At 35.8% G+C, this 23,094-nt stretch overlaps 1 protein-coding gene across 9 annotated transcripts in view; it reads right to left on the reverse strand.

Moving 5' to 3' along the window:
• Positions 1-23,094, reverse strand: part of INPP4B (inositol polyphosphate-4-phosphatase type II B) — a 781,666-nt gene that overhangs the window by 121,963 nt on the left and 636,609 nt on the right. For all 9 annotated transcript variants that reach the window (XM_079154820.1, XM_079154821.1, XM_079154817.1 and 6 more), the window contains one exon: positions 6,920-7,097. In XM_079154820.1, the coding sequence (XP_079010946.1) occupies positions 6,920-7,097 (178 nt within the window). The remainder of the gene's footprint in view (positions 1-6,919; positions 7,098-23,094) is intronic.

Consider the following 23,094-nt stretch of genomic DNA (forward strand, 5'->3'; position numbering starts at 1 on the left):
TTTGGACATAAAGTATCAGTCCATTTCTGGGTTCTCTATGCCATTCCATTAATCTACAAGTCTGTGCTACACTGATATTTCACAAACCACAATATCCTCACTAGTATTTTTTGCTTAAAAGTAAATGTACTTAAGGAAATTAAAAAGTTGAAGTTTTTGAACTATCTGTTCACATATTGACTGTCTCTCTCTCTATTCTTTGTGTATATCCAAATCTCCCTGGTATCATTTTTTCTCCCTGATGGCTTTTCTTTGCCACTTGTTGTAGTGCACATCTGCTATAAAATCCTTTATCTGTCTTCTCTTTACCTTTATTGTTGGCATATAACGTCTCTGGAAATGAAACTGTAAATTATCATCTTTTCTTTGGTCAGTACTTAGAAGACGTTACTCCACTGTCTTCTGGTTTTCATAGTGCCTAATAAGAGTTGGCTGTCATTCTCAGTGATGTTCTCTGTATGTGCCCCTTTTTGCTTGCGTCCCCCCAACCACACACATACAATTTCCTGTTATCTCTGTTTTCCAGTAATTTGGTTATGATATACCTGAGTTTCTTTTTCTGTATTTATTCTGCTCGGAGTATCTTGAGTTCCTTGAGTTACTCATTTTCTATTTCGTCAAATCATGAAAATTTTTGATCATTATTTTTGCAAATAATTTTATGTTCCCTTCACCCTCTTCTTCTTGGACTCAAATATCAGCCTTCTTGACATTGCTTTTTAAGTCATTCATGTTCTGCTCATGTTTTACAGCGGTTTTGCCCTATGTTTCCTTTGAATAGTTTTTAAGGCTATGTTTGCAAATTCACTAAACTTGTACAGTGATCAATTTACTATTAATTCACCAAGCATAGACTATTATCTCAGAAACTGCTTTATACTTCTGAGTTCTTTGCGATTCTTTTTTATTTTTGTACTTATCTATTATTTATTTTGTGGTACTAAGGATTGAACCCTGGGGTGCTTTATCACTGGGCCATGTTCCCAGCCTTTTGGTTTTTTTATTTTTTGAGAGAGAGTCATACTAAGTTGTATAGCGTCAATCTGTGATCCTCCTTGCCTTAGTCTCCCAAGTACCTCGGATTACAGGTATGCACCAACACATCTAGTTGATTCTTTTAAAAATCTTCTATCATTCTGCTCATTCTGTTTTTTCTCTAATATCTAAAATATATGAAAAATATACAAAATTCCTGTTTTAGAGTCCTTATCTGCTAATGTAAACATCTCTGTTGCTGGATCTGTTTATATCCCATTTTTGCTTCCAGTTATGGTTTATATTTTCCTGCTTCATTACATGTTTGATTTTGCATTGTTGGTTTCTAAATTTTAATATAATCCATTAAAGAATAATGTTTTGTTTTAAGTTACTCAAAATCAGCAGGATTCTTTCAATCCTTATTTTAAAGCCTTATTAGGATGGATTAGGAGTAATCTTTAGTACTAATTTAGCTCCACTACTAGGGCCATGTTCTTGTGATGATGCTACTTAATTCCTTGAACATCTCTTTTTGTGCTATTGGCAGAAAGATAAATTATTATCAGCCCTGTGTAATCACCAGGAAATATTGTTTTTGGTGTATGTTTGGTATTTCCTTTTCTAACTATGGCTAGTTTATTCTTAATCAAACATAAATCAGAACTCAAGTAAAAGATTTAAAGGCACTCATTTACAGGACTACAAGGCTCTATCTATATGAAGATTTCTCTTTTCTGATTCTGCTCTGTTATTTCTAGCTGTCTTGGATTTCCTAAACTCTAATCCCTATTTACTCAATTTGAGAACATACTGTTGTTTGTGTTCCCACTCCCAAATGCTACAGCCTGGAAAATGCCTTTAAAAGTAAGCTCAGTAATTGAGGATCACATAGTCTGTTACCTTTCTGTGCTTCCTATTTTCAAGTGGCTGGTAACCATTTTGTCCAGTCTTAGCATTTTTTAAGGTGGGAGGATCCATGTGTCTCCATCATGGAGAAAACAGACCATTCTGATTTTTTATATGCAAGTTTCATCCTTGACATTGTCATGTTTTCTTATCTTTGTTCTGACCTATTCTCCAGTTTCCTAATAAACACGAATTTTGTTGATTGTATAATATTATTTCATAAATTAAGTATTTACCACTTGGAAGGATTTATGAACACCAAAGCATTAAATTCTAATCTTAAAATTTAATCTTCATCTAAACCAGTTATTCTAAAGTTCCCTCTAGACCCTTGATAAGTACAGGCTATAATCATAGATAATAAATCAAAACTCTTCATTCACGAAATCCGATCTTAAAGTTTAGGGCTGAGGTAGATTTAGGAATGGTTGAAGCAAATAAACAATAAGAAATTTCCTTGCAGTATCTAAGAAATCAGTATAATTAAAAGTCTCCTCTATATTATGTGTATCTTCAATTTCTTACCACAGTGTTTTCCCAGCATTACTCTCAGAGAAACAGAATATTTCTTAAGAAAATCTGGAGTTGAGCTCTAGAATGAAATGCTTTTCATTTTTCCTTCAACACACAGAATGTTTTAGTATACTGAAATTGCAAGAACACTAGTAATCAGAATTTCTTAAATATACTGTAATATAACTCTAATATTTGCAATTCTAACCATTTAACCATTTTAACACTGGAAACACCCCCATTCTTAAAGTCTTAGTTTATAAAAGTTAAGGACCATGACTATGTAGTATTTATTATATAGCATTGAGTACAATACCATACACAATTAAGTTCTCATTGATGCTTTTTAATGAGCAGGTAATAATGACTTTGTAAACAAGGCCCGTCACTCTCTATGGAAAAGAGAAAGCAGTGGGCATTTGAAAGTTAACGTCACATGTATTTCTGAACTATGAGAAACAACATATATTACCTACATTCATTTTTCTATTCTTTTCAGCTTGAATTTACTAACATTTTTCCTTGGGTATATTTTCCTGAAATATCATAAATTTAATCTGAGGAAAAGAAAAGTGCATTTTTATCCCACTCTAATAGTACATTTCAATATTGCATGTTAAACTTTTGGCTTCTTTGTCTTTTCTTTTGTAATTTAATTCAGATAAACTCAGAACTTGCCTAGTATTAGAATCTTATAAAATTATTTAATATTTCCAAGAACTAATATGCAACAAACAAATTCAATTCTCCATCAGGAGATATACTAAGGGTTTCAGTTCAATGTAGTTGGTGCATATTAGGACACGAGATAACTACAGAAAATGTTCATTATTGCAAAATTTCACTTATGTTCTTTAGCACACGCTTACTTGTCTCCTTGGTCCTATGTACAAATGTCTATCAAAAACTCACGGGACATTCAAAGACAGGACAGTAGTTAAGCTCACAGAATCTGGAGCCAGAAAACCAACTGGTGTAACTGTAAGCACATTATTTAATGGTTCTGTGCCTCGGTTTCCTTAACAGTGTGAAATGAGAATCCAAAAAATACCTCATAGGATTAGGAGGAATCAGTGTAGAAAATAGCAACTTCCTCATGGAATTGTGAAAACTGAACACCGTACAGCAGTTAAGCCTCAGCTAAACGCCACCTAACCTTGTCATCGTCATTACCACTACAACTTTACCACTAAGAACTCTGCATTTCTTGTGAAAAACAATCCAGCCTTATTTTTATTCTGCCAGGGTCCCTGGTGTCAGGCACAGTGCCTGGTGAACTGTATGAATCCAGGAAATACTTTTACTTTTTATAAGTTGTGTGTGTTTCTTTCTTTCTACCAATGAGTGTTCAGGATGGAATTTTGTTTGGAACCTCAGACCGATGCTTTGGTGCTCTATGGCAGCAGAGAAGCTATGAATTGCTTTAGGACCTAAAAGTACTGTCTACTCTGCGATTTCACTGACTATGTCAGCAAGTTAGGCTCCCCTGTCACCTCTTGTCTTTCCACGGACTCTGAGTATATGTTTAATTGATAATGACTCCATTTCTATCATCTCCAGATGCACTGGCTTACCTAAGAGCAGAGATGACATCCCATCACAAACTAATTGAGTACTTCCTACCACATTACCCCTGGGCTGCCCTCAGCTTTCCCAGCCACACCGAGTCCACTCCAGAGACCTCATCCAGGTACAGATGCTCAAAGACTGTAAAACCTTCTGAGTTCCCTGCCAAGTACGAATATAAAACCATTCCTATTACTTCTGAAATATGCTCTATAAATGAGTTCCTAAAAAAAAAACAATAAGAAATCATTTTCCAAATAGACCCATTCAGAATCCATAAAAGGAATAATGAAATGTAGGTCAGAGGATATAGACTAACAGATATGTAAGACGGGCAAGTGCAGAGATCTAACATATGGCATGAGAATAGCTAATGAAACTGCTTTGTATTTGAAATTCACATGAAATGAGTGAGTTTTAGCTGCTCCAGCCACAAACACAACAAAAAAAGGATATCTGTATAAGAGGCTAATGTGCTTCATCCTGGTAACCTTTTAACTATCTGTATGTGTTCCATAAGATCATGCTGTATATCTTAAATATACATAGTAAGATTTATTTTTTAAATCTGGGACTATTGATGAAGAAAAAATATTCTCTAATCCAGTTTTTTAAACCCCTCAAACTTAGAAAAATGAAACTTTAAAAACTTACATTCCAAAAATATTAAATTATATTTAAACTTGAGATATCACTAAAACCATTTTCCTTTCATGGTGAACTTGTGGATCACACTTTATTCTACACTAGGAGCTACTCACAGTCTTCATAGACTATGCAAAATTGTTAACTGAGATAATTCTTTGAAATTCGAGGCATGAATTTTTAAAAGAATGCATGGCTTGCAAAATTAACTTGAGAAAAGATCCTCCTCGTTCCAAGGGCTGAGAGATTTATTAGTAGGCAAAGCTTATCTACCCTGTTGAAAACATAGGGGGAAACGTTGGAGCAGCACTGGATTAAAGAAGCAGAAAGTGCCCCCCTCCATCACTGCAGCAAGTTGTAAATGATGTATGAGATGGCAAATCCCTGCCCAACGCACAGGAAGAATATAGATACTGCTCTGTAATCACTGCAGTGATGTGCTATTTGCTAAAATTTTCTGCTTAGGTGAGCCCAGAAAAACCCTACCTCATCTACAAATCCAAAAGAGAAATGAACCAAAATGAGATTATATTCTTTTACTGTATGCAACAATCTTTTATTTCTTCTTTTCTCCCTTGGCCCTAAAGATGTATTTGTTGACTACTAGAATATGTACTTATCACTAAGGACTTTGTCCAAAAAAAAAAAGGAAGTTTGAATATTTTAAATAAGGAAATGTCAGAACATATATATTACATAAAGGGCAAAGTCCTGGGTTTGAACCCCTGGTTTTGTTGGATTCCTAGGTTTTATTCTAGTTATATAATTTCCAGTTACATGATTTCTAACATTTTGGACTTCTTGGAGTAAAAAAATGATGCTAATATGCACCCCACAATTGTGAAGACTAAATAAGGTAGCATAAGCCATGTAGGCCCTTGCTTTGACATGAAGTATGTACTTGTAAAATTTGGTCAATATTTTCCTCCCTTTTCACAATGGAGGCACCTGTTATGGCATAGAAAAAATGCTACATTTCAAACTAGATATTTTGGGTTTGGGTTTCTGATCTTTGTCTTTTTAATTTATTAGGTGTACTGGGTCACATCTGTAATCCCACCAGCTTTGGAGGCTGAGGCAGGAGGATCGAAAGTTCAAAGTCGGCCTCCACAACGGCGAGGTGCTAAGCAACTCAGTGAAACCCTGTCTCTAAATGAAATACAAAATAGGGCTGGTGATGTGGCTCAGTGGTTGAGTGCCCCTGAGTTCAATCCTTGATACCAAAAAACAAAAAAAAAATTAACCAAAAAACTAAGAAAGCACATCACTTGATCTTTCTGCACAGATATCAGCTAATTTTTCATTAAAATAGATATTTGTTTTTTCCTATGAGAAAATGTATGAAAAGGGTGAAATTTAAACTAAAATGCTACACAGGTAGCAAGGTGGAACTATTATTAAATTTTCAATTATCTGAGTAAAATTATAGATATACATAAAATCCAAGTTTCTATGAATCTAAGCTTCAAAAAGAGGTAAAAGAAGTATACTTTTCCTTACTCTAGAATTGCAATATAAATGTTTCCATTGGTCAGTTTCATTATAAGTATTTCATAGTAAATTATAAGATGTCAGAATGCAGAGAGGCTGGATGAGCACATTGGCATTAGACTCCATGACACCTGGTTTTACCTTTAAAGACAGGCTGCAATTTGTCCTTTTCTGTCTTGGCTCTATGTCACACCGCTGCCCTAATTAGCTATGAAAGTTGATAGGAAGTGTCCGTCCCAGGCTAGATCAACCTTCCTTTCTGCAGATAGGAGCAAGTCATTCTTGGAAATATCCAGACTTAGGTTCTAGTATGTCTTAAACAATAACTAATACTTGTAGAAATTTTTAGAATCTTCTCCCAGTAGGTAATATTGTGGAAAGCAGAGGAATTATCCCCATGCAACTAGTGTGAAGCCACATCAAAGTTCTGCATTCAAAGGAGTGACATTCTGATTCAAAAGCATAGCTTTACATGCTGAAAAATTAGATGATCAACAGAGGAAAATACTTTCCAAAATCTAACTTAAGTCACTTAACAAGACCATAAGCCAAAGAAAATAAAAGATGCCAAGGAAAAGAGAAAGTGTACACCAACCAATAACAGGTTTCACTTCCTACTAGGAAAGAAAAATAATGCTCAGTAAGATTTGAAAAGAGAATAAGGCCAATTCATTTTGATCCTGTGGCAACACTTTGAAGCTCCCTTTTAACCCAGTCTCTTACATTTCCAGATGCTATGAAAGGCAATGTATGCAGAAATCAACGCCAATGGGGTTGGGTGGATTTCATTTCCCCACTGTAGAGAAGACCGGGATCTTACTTTCTCTGAAAGCATCTTTAACGAATTCTTCAAGCTGTCTGGAGAACGCTGGCTGGCAGAATTAAGCAGCAGGTCCGCGTGGGTCGCTATCAGAGGTTGTAGTTGATTGATGTTGCTGAGAACTTCTTTTGCTTTTGCTGTATTTTCAGGTGAATAGTAAATAAACTGGTACCCAGTACTGCAACAGCAAAGATAATGGCACATTACACCCAAAGCAAAAAGGATTTGTAACCTTTAATACCAGATGGTTGATGATAAACAGAACTCCAAATGGCATTACTCCCTATGGAAGAGATAAGAATTATTCTAAGGGAATTTTATGATATCCTAACAGTTTTCTGTTTTTTTTTTTTTTTTAATTGGTGCATTATAATTATACCTAACAGTGGGATCTGTTGTTACATATTCATAATGCACAAAACAGGTTTTGGTCAATTTCACTTCCCAGTCCTTACTTCTTTCCTTCACTTTCTCTCTTCCTTTGCTCTATTACTCCTAGAAGTTTTTAAGTAAGGTGGCAAACACATATTATTTTAAGACTAGGTTAAATACATCTAGTCCATGTTCAACCACTAGAAAGATTCCACATGAATATATATACATATATCTACATATACATATTAAAGAATGTGAAGATGTGTAGATATATGTAGATATATATATCAAATAGTAGTATTCAAAAATTATTATTATTATTAATTACTAATGGACTTGAGGCCACCTAGTACAGAGAGAAAAGTGTGTGACTATATTCAAGCCATTGTCATCCTAAATCCTGGTTTGCCACTTACTAATTTGATAATCTTGGGCAACCTTCAGCTTCCTCATCAGGGAAATGGGAATCATTATCCAAACAATTCTATGAGGTAGGTAAGATTAGACATCATTCATGTGAGGTGCCTAAAATGGTGTTTGGTATTAGAGTAAGCATTCAAATAACCACTACCTCTATATTCCCTATGGTACTGGTCAAGGAGGAGAAGGAATAAGTATTAAAACACAGAAATAGGAAGAAAAGAAATTAATGCCAAGTGGGCAGATGGCTAATTTTATTGAATAGAAGAAGAATCTTATAGCATAAAAATTTTATTCTATTACTTTATCACCACCTTTTTGTTCCTTATGGTTTCCCATCTGACCTTTAAAGAAATTTTAAATGGATTATTAACTGAACAATTATTGATTTTCATTACCATCATGTAGGAACTGATGGAGAATGTCATGCGAGTTAGGGATTCATAAAGCAAAGATATCTTTGGTCAGTTTCAGCAGGAAAGACAAAGGAAGCATTGCATCAGAGAAATGAGTAAAGCAGCAAAACCCCATCCAGCAGGAATGAGTAGAATCATGGTTGGTACAAATCTGCCTGTGTCTTTACAACATTTTTTTTCGCACCAGGGATTAAACCCAGGGGTGTTCAACCACTGAGTCACATCTCTAACCCTTTTCATTTTTTATTTTGAGACAGGGGCTCACTAAGTTGCTAAGGCTGACTTTGAACTTGAGATCCTCCTGCCTCATCCTCCCTAGTTGCTAGGATTTCAGGCATATACCACCATGCTAGGCTACACCTGACTACCAGACTCTTAAAGTAGTCTTGCACAATAATTTGCAACCTATGTTGAGTACTTGTTAGCTCTTTTCCCTACAGTTCCCAAGTAAATTACTAAAATTCCCATAATTCCATTTCTCATCTTGAAAAATTAGAAATCAATAAAAAAAATTAACATGTAAACCTTCTCTACTAATTTTTTTTCAGGGGGGAAATAACAGAATCTTTAAGAAGATGATATTCTTTAGCGAACATATAAGAAATATTCCCCATATTTCATTTACTATTCATTTGTTACAAAATGATGAAAATAAATGTCCTTGGATGCTTCAGCTATTTAGAAGCTGGAACAAAGAGTCAATGAAGAATGACAGCTTTACAAAGGCTAAGAAATGCAGAGTTTGATTGACACAAGGATTTGCTCTCATTTCCTACTTGAAGGTTTTAAATGTCAGCAGTTACAATAAACCTTAACAAGTTATTATATATTTTAATGCTAATTAAGACAAGTAACAAATAGCACTTAAAGAGAGGAGAAAGGAAGCAACAGATCCTGCGGATGACTTGTGTCTATTCCTGGTTCATCTTGTGGTGGGGACCCAGGCCTATAGAACAAAAACCGTGAACTAGTTCCTTGAGAGAGTCTACAAAAGTCAACCCACCAAGGTCCTTCCTAACTCAGACAATTCCATGCTATTTTGGTGACAGTTATCTGAAGATACTGATGTGTCACAAGGGTGAGGTAGAGGTTTGACCCCCTTCCCCCAGCTCTGACCTCAGGGAGCCAGAGGGACTATAAACCCAATGCAGCTGGCTGGCCTGCTGGTCTGCCACTAGAGTTTGCTTCCTGTTGTGGTCTGATGGGTACTCAGAAGCCACCCACTGCTTAGTTCTTGGAAAGCTGCCCTGTTTCAGACCACGTGGTCTCCATCTTCCTCTTTACCTGACTCCTCGTTCTGCACTGTATCATTTCTGGCCCCCATGCCCTTACTCCATTTATTCCTTTTTACTTTTACCCAAGTCCCTTCTTAAGTTACTCTAATTTTCTTGGAATTTTATACAGGGCTACCGTGACAGTCCATCTTTATTCTGCACACTTTGCTTTGGCTCCTTTCTCCTTGCTGGTGTTTCCTCTCGGGACATTTCCCATCACCCTTTCATCTTTTCCTTCCCAATGTGCTCCCTGCCTAATGTCTTTTAAAGATGAGCATTTTACCTAGTGAGGTTGAAAGATTCATTTTCCACGATAAAAGCCAAGATTGGTGTCCAGAATGAAATAGTATGGTATGGAGAAAAATATCACCACCCACAAAATAATTTTAAGTATACATGAATTTCATGTACCTATTCAGTGCTTTACTCCTTAAACATGTCATATATTTTAACGGTTACAGCTTCTTAAATGGAAAGTTATGAGTATAATTTAATTATCTAGATAAAAAGAATATATCTAAACTCTATTTTGCAGTGGTATGAAAGTTAAACTGAATTCAAACACTTGAATCAACTATCAATCAGGTAAAATCAGAAGAAAGAAGAAGTATTTATTTAGACAAAATAAATTTATATACAATAGAGCAAATCATGGATATTGAAAATTGAAATTAGTTTATCATTTTTCTATTGACTAAACAGTGAATTAAAGTATGCATTTATAATTTATCTATTTACCTAAAACTTTAATATATAGTTATGGTTTGGATGTGAAGTGCTCCCCAAGACTCACATGTGACACAGTGCAAGAAGGTTTGGGAAAGAAATGATGGGGTTCTGGGAGTCTTTACCTAATCTATGATTTAATTCCCTGATAGGGGTTAACTGTGTGGTAACTGAAGTGGTGGGGTGTGCCTGGAGGTGGTGGAATTGGGGTGTGGCTTCGGGTATGCCTTTGCCTTTGGCAAGTGAGGTCTATCTGCTTCCTTCTGCTACACTCTTCTGCCATGTTGTTTTCTGTCTCTCACCCTGAGCCCTGAGGAATGGAGTTGGCTGTCCATGGATTGAGACTTCTGAAGCCGTAAGCCCTCAAATAAACTTTACTCCTCTACAGTTGTGCCTGATTGGGTCATTTAGTCACAGCAGTGAAAGAGCTGACTAAAACATATATTTAGTATCAATGTAAGTAGAACACAAATAGTTACCCATCCTCCTGTGTATGTCAACTATAACTAGGTATATTAATTTTTGAAGATGTAAGGAAATATAAGGCACATAGTGAAATCATGTTCATAAACTCTAATTGCTAGCCAAAATACAATTCAAACAAAGACTTCTATAGTCTGTACTATGCCATCCACCTCCTCCATACCTTTTTGCTGGTCTTTCTTATTCCCATTTTCTAGGGTCAGCATATACCAAAATTCAGTCCTTAGAACTCTTGTCTTGTTGATCTACATATCTCTCCTAAGTAAGCTTATTTAATCTTGTGGTTTAAATGTATCAATTATGTTCATGATTCCAAATGAATATCTCCAACCTGGACATGTTTCCTGAATTTCAATTAAAATAACAGCTCTCCTCTTTGACAGCTGGAACTTAAGAATTCCATGCTGCTCCTGATCAGCTCCTATTTTCAACCATCAGCTCCACTGTCTTCTCTGTCACAGTTTATGGCATACCACTGGATGTGGTCAATGACCTTATTCTCCCCTGCCTACATTTTGTCCAATTTTTCAGGAAAGCCCTTCTTTTCCTTCAAAATATACCCAGAATCCAACCATTTGTTTCCAACTCATTGCAAATATCCTGATGCTACATGTCCTACTACTAGAATTACTGCAATGACCTACAAACTGGTCTCCCCACCGGTGGCCTTATACTTACCTATCTGGAGATAAATAACTCTAAGACACTGGTATTCTTGACTTATGCTTAGGAATGGAAGGAGGTAGGAGGCAGGCAAGAAGAGAAAGCGGTTCTTCCATTGGTCCCTGATCACAAGTCCATATCCTGAGACTCTCACTGCTATTTTCAACGCCTCCTCCTCCTTCCAATCCCATTTGCTCAGCCAAAATACTATTTTAGGAAGTGGAGTTAAAGAAAAATGTAGATGAGCCATAACGAATAGGCAAGAAGGAAAGGGAAGGAATACATGAGAGAGGAAGGGCAGGGTGATAACCAAGCATGGGAGTTCACAAGAAAAAGTGCTTTCCAGTAGTGTGCCTCTGCTTCTGAGGCACAGCTCAAACCAAAGAAAAATCTCAGTACAAGTTCCATCTGTTTTTTCACAAATCAAGCACTACTTGTAAAAAACGGTCTCTTGAATCCATAGGGAGGGATAGACAGGCTCTTAGTTCTAACTGAGAAGAAAACCATGTGGATAATAAATGAAAATTCACACCTTACTGCACTTAAACATACCCTTCTGGCTTCACGGGGTTTAACAACGTGCTTTCATGAAATTGTAGAAAGTAAAATCATACCTGTCTGCTTTCCCCCACGCATCCTTTCCGTTTTCTGCTAGAAGTGGGGCTTAGAGAAAAGAACTAGAAGGTAAAGAGTATTTATTTTGTTTCTCTCTTGTGGATTTCACTTACATAATTAAATGAATTATATAATCTGTGCTTTAATTGATGTTTATTTTTAAATCTACTCTTGTTTAAAAAAGATTCTGGTTTCATAGAAATTTTAAAACCAGAGGACATTTTGATCAAAGTTTGATGCCATTTATTACCTTTGGGACAAGTGATGCTAATTAAAAAAACTCCTAATATTCATTTCTGCTCAATTTGTCTTCCTAAGGGAAATTTGTTTGCTGACTGATCACAGTGGCTCCTACTATCTCGTTTTAAATGTTTAAGTTCCTATTCTGTAATTTCTTGACCTTTGGGATGTCTCTTCTATCTATGTCCTTTCCTTACTTAGCCTTATTCTTGCTATAACAAAAATTTCCAGGCACCATCATATGAATTTTAAATAAACAAATTCTAACATGTGTTTTTACCTCCTTCCATTTGTCTCTCAATTCATTTGCCCCAATTTCCTCTGCCAACTTCCAAGGTTCTGGTCAGTTCTATTTCCATGTGGTTTGACTTCTGCCATCTTCACATTCTTTCTTTCTTTTTTTTGCCAAGGTTGATGGAGTAATAACCCAAACCAGGTCCCATGATTCCCACTAACCTCAACAACTTCTCTGCTCCCTCCTGGCTCTTAACTTCTTAGATTTCACCAAGGGAGACAGCAAGGTTCAAGAACAGGAGCCATCCCCGAGTATGCTGCATATGTGCATGGCCTCTTGATTGCAAGCAGGAACCAGAGACCTTTTTGGGATAAAGGGTATGTCCTCAAATAGGATTGTGATGATTTTCAGTGTAAAATTCACTGAAAATCATTGAATTGTATACTTACCATAGGTCATTTTTATTTTATGAAAATTATACTACAATTTCTTCTTAAAAAAGCAAATGTTTCTAGTGTATGATATTATAGTACTGATGATCATGATTCAGAAATAAAAATATAAGAAAACAGGAGGTGCATTTATGAGCCATTTCGTTTTTTTCCGTGTTAAATCTGATTGTATTTTTAAATGGGTCACTAATAAAGCCAATAATTTATTCTACATAATCTATACTCACAATCCAAATCTCCCTATTTCTCAATCATTTTAATGTTTAATAATTATTGGATCTATACTGTGGATCTAACTTTATGTTAAATGCTTTCCAAGAATTATATTATTTAATCTTGACTACTATGAGGAAGAAATATTATTCCGTTATAAGAAATTGAAGCCTGGGTGGGCTGAGAAATTTGTCTTGGGTCACATAACTAGTATATATGGTAGAACCAGGCTTCAAATTCAGATTTTATTATTATACAGTTTTAACTCCTAATTATGTTTTACTAACTCTTGAACAAAATATTGACCCATTTTAACTTTGAAAAAAATTATAAAACTGTAACAAATATTGGGCAACAACTTTAACAACATCATGGTAGGTTTAGCTTATAAATATCAAAGTATAACTGAGGTTCTCACCCTCTAAAGCAAAACTTATTAGAGAAGATGTATGATTCTATTTTATAACATGGATAAGTTAAAGAAAGAATTTCAGAATTATGTCATAGAAAATTGCTTTCAACAAATGTTTAATGATTGTTCTTCAGTCAATTAATCGAGGAAAGCAAAAGGCCAGAGTCAGCAGCAAAATAGTCAGTAGAAGCTTAAAATGCTGCTTTGTTATGGTTCGGACGTGAGATGTCCCCCAAAAGTTCATGTGGCAATGTGGATTAATAATCTGAATGGATCACTGAGTGGCTACTGTAGGCAGATGAAGTATGGCTGAAGGAAGTAGTTCATTCTGGGCATGCCCTGGGGAACTATATTTTGTCCCTAGCTCTTTGGTCAATCTCTGTCTTCCAACTACCATGACATGAGTAGCTTTAATCCACCATGCCCTTCCACCTTGATGTGCTGTTTCACCTCAGGCCCAGAGCAATGGAGTTGGCTGAGAAAGGACTAAAACCTTGAGCCAGAATAAACTTTCCCTCTTCTAAGTTGTTCTTTGTAAGTAATTTTAGTCACAGTAATGAAAAGCTGACTGATACATGCTTGCCCACAACTGCCACATCAAGGCTAGGTAGCATGCCTGACTCTTCTTCCATCAGACCTTGCAAACCTCCAAGGCCCTTAGATTCCACAGCTCCTTACATTTCTTTGAAGAATTAAAAAGAATGTCACGTGGCATCCAAATTTTCTAGGTACTTTGTAGTTGGAGAATTTTTTCTGTGATACCTAGTTTCCATATGTGCCAAAAGTAGAACTTGCAAAAGGGTTTTGCAATGACATTTCTCTTATTGTACAACCAAAGACAGAAAGAAAGAGAGAGAGAGAGACAGAGAGAGAGAGAGAGGGAGAGAACAAAACTATTCTAAAATAAATGTACTTCTGTATTTATTTATAGCATTCTCAGTAAACCTATTAATTTTTCCATGCATTCATCAACATGCTTAGATTTATGATTTCAGGATATATATAATTTCAAGTTTTGTTTCTGACATTTTACTACTATGAATAATTTGACATCTTTTACCTTTTTTTTTTTTTTTTAGTGATACTGGGCATTAACTCAGAGGGAGAGCTCTACCACTGTGTTCTACTCCAGCCTTTTATTTTTTATTTTGTAGTATGAGGTGTATTTTCAAAGGATATAGATAGAAATCTCATAAGGCTAAAGTTTAGAAATATTTTCACTAATATTCAGACTATGTTCAGTGGATTGAAACAGTATTGAAGTCTGAGTATAAATTACCATATGGATTTATAAGTTTTTAATAGCAAAGATAAGTTTCTTTTAAAATTATATTCTTACAAAAGCCTGGGAGGAGTTAAATAGTACAATGATATTTTATTTCTATCTTGTGGGTAGCAAAATCAATACCTGGAGGGAACATTAGTAGCTAACATTATTCATTTATTAAAGATATATGGTGTATTGAACATCTACTGACTGCATGAGGGTGGGTAAGAATTGAAGAAGAACTTGAAACTAAGGACAGAAGTCTATTTTCTAGCATAGCCACTGTTATTTCCTTTAAAGTTGATTTATCTTTAATCCTCATTATCTTTATCAATAACATTAATAGGGCACTAAGAAAGAAATTAAATAAAACCTTAGAAGATGGAAAGATCTCCCATGTTCTTGGATAGGCAGGATTGATATTGTCAAAATGGCCATTCTACCAAAAGTGCTATACAGATTCACTGCAATTCCAATTAAAATCCTAACGACGTACCTCACAGAAATAGAGCAAGCAATCATGAAATTCATCTGGAAGATTAATAGAACTGGAATAGCTAAAGCAATTCTTAGCAGGAAGAGTGAAGCAGTGGGTATCGCAATACCAAAACTTCAACAATAATACAAAGCCATAGTAACAAAAACAGCATGGTATTAGCACCAAAATAGACAGGTAGATCAATGGTACAGAATAGAGGACACAGACATAAACCCAAATAAATAAAGTTTTCTCATACTAGACAAAGGTGCCAAAATGTGCAATGGAAAAAAGACAGCCTGTTCAACAAATGGTGCTGGGAAAACTGGAAATCCACATGCAGCAGAATGAAACTAAACCCCCATCACTCACCCTGCACAAAACTCAACTTAAAATGGATCAAGGACCTTGGAATCAGACCAGAGACCCTGCAGATTATAGAAGAAAAAGTAGGTCCAAATCTTCATCATGTTGGTTTAGGATCAGACTTCCTTAACATGATTCCCAAAGCACAAGAAATAAAAGCAAGAACCAATAACTGGGATAGATTCAAACTAAAAAGTTTTCTCTCAGCAAGGAAACTATCAGCAATGTGAAGAGAGAACCTACAGAGTGGGAGAAAATCTTTGCCAATCATACTTCAGATAGAGCACTAATTTCCAGAATCTATAAAGAACTCAAAAAACTTTACACCAAGAATACAAATAACCCAATCAACAAATGGGCTAAGGAAATGAACAGACACTTCACGGAAGAAGAAAAACTGTTCAACATCTCTAGTAATAAGAGAAATGCAAATCAAAACTACCCTAAGATTCCATCTCACCCCAATTAGAATGGCAATTATCAAGAACACAAGCAACAACAGGTTTTGGTGAGGATGTGGGGGGAAAAGATACACTCATACATTGCTTGTGGGGTTGCAAATTAGTGCAGCCACTCTGGAAAGTAGTGTGGAGATTCCTTAGAAAACTTGGCATGGAACCACCATTTGACCCAGCTATCCCACTCCTCGGCCTATACCCAAAGGACTTAAAATCAGCATACCACAGAGATACAGCCACATCAATGTTCATAGCTGCTCAATTCACAATAGCCATATTGTGGAACCAACCTAGATGCCCTTCAATGGATGAATGGATAAAGAAACTGTAGTGTGTACATATATATATATATATATATATATATATACACACACGCATATACATACACACAATGTAATATTACTCAGTCATAAAGAAGAATAAAATTATGGCATTTGCGGGCAAATGAATGAAGTTGGAGAATATCATGCTAAGTGAGACAAACTAATCCCAAAAAACCAAAGGACAAATGATCTTGCTGATAAGTGGATGAAGATACATAATGGGGGTTGGGAGGGAGGCCAAGAATGGAGGAAGGAGGGACTTTATAGAGGGAAAAGAGAAGTGGGAGGGGTGGGGGGAAGGAAAAATAACAGAATGAATCAAACATCATTACCCTATGTAAATGTATGATTACACAAATGGTACGTCTCTACTTCATGTACAACCAGAGAAACAATTGTACCCTGTTCATTTACAATTAAAAATAATTAATAGGGGAATTCACAATTTTTGAGACTCCCTGTAAATTCTAAAATTTAAAAGATTTTTTAATGCGAAAAAAGAAAAACAGACTTGAAAAAATGATTTTATCTCCCAACTCTTTCATATCAAATATAGACAACTGACCTTGTATTAAGTAAGCAATTGAAACAAACCATCTGTTTCCCATATTCCTTTTCCCAGCTGCCTTTGCATTTACCCAGCAGTGTAAACCAGGAAGTTAAGAATCCTTCAGCCCTGCTCAGTCTCCCTCAAACCTTTATCCAGTTGGATTTAAGTTCTGTTCAATGTTTCCTTAAATCATCCATGGTAACCCATTCCCTCTCACTATCACTACAAGAACTAATTGTTTGCCAATCAGTTCTCTGCACACTGTCACTCAAAATGCAAACATGGTCATGTCAATGCTCATCTTTAAACTTGCTGAGAGCCCCCATGGCCATGACAAGCTGGTAAAACAATGTCCTTAGGGATTGACATCTGCCTGCTGCTCTGCCTCACATCCCTTCACACTCACCAATATTCCACCAACTGCTCCAAGTGGCTGGAGTCTGTGAGCCAGGTGCAGTCAACAGCCCCACCATCCCCTGGTGTGCTATACAGAAGCTCGGAGACTTCCCTGCTACCTGGGTTCTCACCTCCAAAACCTAACAACACACCAACTCCAAATAATGGCCAAGCCCTCCTAGAGTCATCCCCTTCCACGTATGCTGGGGCTGACTTCCTCTCCTGATGAGGTCACTGCAATACCAGCTTGTAAGTGCAAGCCTCCTGACCGGACGTTGGCACTTTTCAGGCAAAGCCCCATCTAATAAGGATTTTGCAATTACCCAATTTATCTCATGTTATATAAGCCAATTGTGTAACTTTTGTTCCATGACATGAATCCCAATAGTACATTTCTAAAAAGAAAAAAAATAAATGAATGAATAAATACAATTAGTGACAATAATCTTGCAAAAAGTGAGTAACTATGAAAAATACAGTGGTTTTAGTTTTCAGGTAATTTATTTGTAGATGACTTTCTTTTCTACCACTTGCTACCTTTGGGACCATGGATATTAATATCTAGACTAACAAAGAGCTTTAAAAAATATCCTGGAGATCACTTGGTGTTTAAAGGGTTTTCTTGGGAGTTGATATTTACTGGTTGAGATGACAGAGTGTGTGCTGTTTACAGTATCATCTCAGTTTAGAGAGGAGATGTGTAACTCCCGATGTACAGAAAATACATTTTCCAACAATATTGTCTTTTGACAGTTCTTTTTAAGCAAAATAAAAGGTTGTTTTCCCTGCAATATACTTATTGACTTTTAACATTCTGACTTTTAAGTTCTAATCTTCCTGCTGATTAGCTTTTTCTTTTGATCTCACTCTTTTCCTATATGTGTGCGTGCGTATTCAAAACTGAGTCATCTTAATTGCAGTGTGAAATTGAAAACATTTAATTGTAAAGTCAAATTATCCAAATTACCTTCCAGAGAAATAGTGATGATTTATATACTAAGTTTTTCCTTGTAAAATCTCAGATTTTAACCATTCTTTGCAACAATGTGGCTGTGGCAACAATGAAGCAAATGAAGATATATCAGGCACATCTGTAATGCAGATGAGAAAACCCAGGCATGGGCATTATAGGGGTTATCTGAAATCCTACAACTCAGAAGGCTCATGTCTTTGATTATTTCCAGATATTGTTCTTTTTGGCAAATTGAGTATTACTATAAACTCTGGGATCATTTAGCAAACATATTGTCATTGTCAATTAAATAAGTCCTTTTCTTTGAAGCAGCAATTTAGATTTTCAGAATCCTGAATAGCCATACAGCTTCTTGCCAAGGCACACAGTGCTATCTCAGCTTCAGATCAGGCTTTGCCTCACAAGTTCCTACGGAAGGTACTGGAAGCATGCTACCAACTTTCACATGTTAAAGTCATCATGGTATTATTAACACTGTTTCAGGTATTAAGTAGGCTATTTTTGACAAAATATGGCCACTTTTCTTCTTGCAGAATGTGGAAAAGAATACACTTCCCTTCCTAGGAAGTTGTAAGTAAACACTGACATTCTAATTCTTGCTAAATATCTGGTTTTTTTTTTTTTTAACCTATATGACATTATTCAGAAGTACCTCTGTTTCTGTTTTTGATTCCAAATTCCTCAGAATATCCCTATGTCTGTTCCCTAATTCAGATCCATCAGGCTCTTCAGGAAGAGGAATTTGTTTTATCCTCCAATCCCATGGCAGGCAATCTTTTTACTTCATTTACTCACTTGCTCAATATGCTTATCCATGCAAAACACTCTTATCCAGTGAGTTCCTGGGGATACTATGGTGGTCCAGACAGACTTAGTCAACGTCCTCAAAGTAATGGCAGCCTGGAGGGATGCTTGTACATTGATTGAACGCAGACATAGTCTAGCCAAGCAGTTAGGAAAGGCCTCTGGGCAGAACGGAATTTTAAGCTAAGATCTGTGGTAGCAAGTGAGGAAGCTCATGCTAGGTCACTAGGGAGGGCAGTACAAGAGGGAGAGATAAAAATACAAGTGGTGAGATATGAAACTAAATAAGACAGCAGAGCCAGACCATACATGAGTGCAGTACCCCATCTCAAGTGTTGCTTTCATGGTTTCAGTTATCTGTGGATAATCATGGTCTGAAAATATAAAAAGGAAAATTCCAGAAGAATTTATGTTTTTAATTTTGTGCCATTCTGAAGTGTGATGAACTCTTGTGCTGTCCCGCTCTCCCCTTGCCTGGGATATGAATCACCCGTTGTGCAGCGTATACTTGCTGTATATGCTGCCCACCTGTTGGTCACTTTGGTGGGATAAAATCTTGGTTATCCATTGACTATCAGGATATCTCAGTACTTGTTTTCAAGTAAGCCTTATTTTACTTAATAGTGGCCCCAAAGTGCAAAAATAATGAAGCTCTCAACTTTGTTACAGCATATTATTGTAATTGGTCTATTTTACTATTAGTTTTTATTGTTAATCTCTTATTATAAGTAATTCACAAATTGAATTCTATCAGACATATATATGTATAGAAGAAAAAAAAGAGCATTTGTAGGGTTGGGTACTATACCAGGTTTTATGCATTCACTTGAGTCTTAGAATTGATCCCCCAAGTATAAGGGGTAACTACTGCATATTATGCACCTTATACTTTACCTTCAAGTAAGAGTTAGTTTAAAAATTTTAAAAATTATGAAATCACAAGATTATATCTGCTGTTTAGAAATATTATTATAGAGAAAAGGAGGAAAATGGATTGGATGAGAGCCAGCCTGGATGGAAGGAGAGTGATTACATGATTTGGCAACAGAATGCTTATGAGATACTGTTCTATGGGCTAGGTTTATCATGTTCCATAATTCACTGCTGAAATTAATGTTGAACGGACAATCATTTTTATTTTTTGAAGTATAAGCAAAATAGATAAAGTTGTCAAGAACTCCCAGATTTCTAAGTGGAGCTGAGCAGATGACAGTGTCTCTTATTAGAAAAAGAATATTCAAAAGAATCAAGTTTGAAGGTCACAAGGATGAGAATTTACTGAACATGTTCACCTCCAGGTGTATGGGAGATAATGGTAAAGTGAAGGCATCTGGAAGATGGGAGTAAACACATGTCTGGACCTCATGGGTCCTTCCATCCATATCTGGACTTAATGCAGGGCTGATGTCTGAAGTTAAGCACTCAAAGTTGGGAAATTAGACATCAGATGCATATTTTGGAGTGTGATATGAAAATATCTCTAAAATTAACCACTTCTTAACTAAGAAATTCCACTGTCAGGAATTTATCAAGAACAAACGTATTTTCAGAAATTTATAATTAAGGATGAATTTTCAAGTACAAGTGGTTATGACAGTCGGAAACCATCTGATCAACTCTCAGTAGTATATTGTTCAGTTATGCTACATGCAATCTACAAAATCCTCCTCAGCTTTTAGAAAGAATAAGATACACACACCAAGATTTCCAAAACATTTTTGAGTGAAGGCATACTTATTGATACATTTTACATAAATAGACACTATTGATTAAGTCCTCACCATATGCCAGGTATATTTATAAATACTTGACATATATTAACTCATCAGATTTTCAGAATACCTATGGAGTGAATGATATTTCTTTCCCTTCACAGTTGAGGAAACTAAGGTGTAGAAAGGTGATGTAACATGATTAATGTCATGAAGCCAGAAAATGTGGAAGTCAAGATTGAAATGCATGCAGGGAATGGAGTTTATGAATCGTCTGAGATGGAAGTTCCTACTTGCCCCAGTATAGAGACAATAAAACTTAAATAGAGTCATAGAAAATTCAAGAATGTTACACTGTCATGAGGAGAATTTGTGAATGAGGAATAATAACTGCTAAAATCTTCATGATCTGACATGCCTAAAATACATCTTTCAGCATTAAACTACTCTGATTATTATATTCTGGAGAAAGGATTGACAAAGGCAGTCTTTCAACTATACTTGCTCCTTGATTGTTTGAATTTGTGTGATACAAGCCAGTCTTATCTCTGTGTACAACTAGGAATGAGAAGATCTACAGTGCAGATTCACTTAGGATCATATGCAATGGACAAAAATCCTTCCCTTGACTTGTTCCTTCTAGTTCAATGCTTTGCCAGTCTTACCATCACTTTGTGAAGGATGTCCAACCCTTCACAAATTAGTCTAGACTGCTAGACTAATTAACAGAAGTTTTGTTCTCTCCCTGTTCCAAGTTGTAGATAAGAGACAAGGCTCATTTCTTCTTGAAGATCTGGTTTTGGGTACAAGAAGCTGTATGTGTAGGGAAGAAAAGTCTGGTGTACAGATTTGTCAGACCCAGTTATTATTTGCTGAAATACGGACTGAACTGGGAGCTGTCAGTGGCCAAAGAAAAATCAACTCATGAGAGGAAAAAGAATATACCTGCAAAGAGTCAAATTATAATCAACACCAAATATTAAATCACCATCTTCTCCAAAACGACACACTTTTAGCAACTAGACACATAATAAAAGAAAAAACAAAGAGGAACTGACATATCTTCATACAGCTTAAAGAAAATTTGTGATACAAAGTGTTCTTTCTGAAAGGAAAAACAAAAGAAGCATTTGAAAGTGAGTGAGGGATGAATTTTTTAATCGCTTCAAAATGGAAATGTTTAAATAGATCAGCTTTTTGGTGTTTTGGACACGACTGCTAAAGAAACACAAAAACATAAATTATTTACAAAATGAAGAGCATTATATTTATATATACATGTATATGTGAAAAATATGAAGTGAGAGAATTAGTTTAGGTGGTTTTGCAATTTTGAATCTATAATAGAAAAATTATAAATATGTTGATTTTATGTGGGACAAATAACTGGAAGAGACTATAAAATATGCTTCCAGTAACTGTCTTAGTGAAGAGGGGGAATACAGATGTTTCTGATCTCTTTGGACTTTTCTGTATTTTCTGATAAACACATTTCTTTCCCAAACTGGAAAAGCATCAATAAAATTATTTATTAAGAATATATATCATTGAAATATCAAACTATTTCTACTTAAAATATATATGACACACCCTATTGATTCACATAAAATACCAAGTGGAATTAGGAACTCAGACTCCAAATGGCTTGTCAATGAGTCACAACACAAATGTGTGCAAGAAATCCAGAGATCAAGCAAGAGACAGAAAAGAGCTTCGACTAGCACAAAATAATTTGCCCTCCCATCAAATCACGGATGGGATCTTATAGCTTTCCCAAATGCATTTTAATCACACATTCTCTTTTTATACAAATGAATAAGAATTTTAATCTTGAGCATGGAAGTGAACAGTTTTAAAACAGTTTTGTAACTATGCCTAGTCTGCTCATCTGTCACTACAGAAAATAGAGAAATGGAAAATAGAGAAATAGAGAAAAGTTTCTGAAGGTTTTACTTAGACATTCAAGCATGAAAATGCTAACTGAAAATGTTAATTTATGTTTTTATCTCTCTCAAATTACGTAGTGGCTACTGATTGCGTCAGAAAAATGTATGTGAAAGGTGGTGGTATGAAGTTTTGCATCCAGTTCTCCTATTCCTGGTTTATCCAATAGCTGCTATATTATTAGTTGGAGATGACTTCTTTCTCTGATGTCTTTTTCCCCCATTTATACAAGAAGTCTCCTATTTATAATAGGGAATGAGGACATTTTTATTGGCATTTTTCCTTACTATTGTACTAATAAATTCTCAGCACCAGAATTTTTGTCCTGGTGATTGGCTGATCACTGACCTCAAAGAAGGCAAGACCGGTTTAACCCTCTG

The sequence above is a fragment of the Sciurus vulgaris genome (genome assembly GCF_902686455.1).
Source record: "Sciurus vulgaris genome assembly, chromosome: 9".
Taxonomy (NCBI): Eukaryota; Metazoa; Chordata; class Mammalia; order Rodentia; family Sciuridae; genus Sciurus; species Sciurus vulgaris.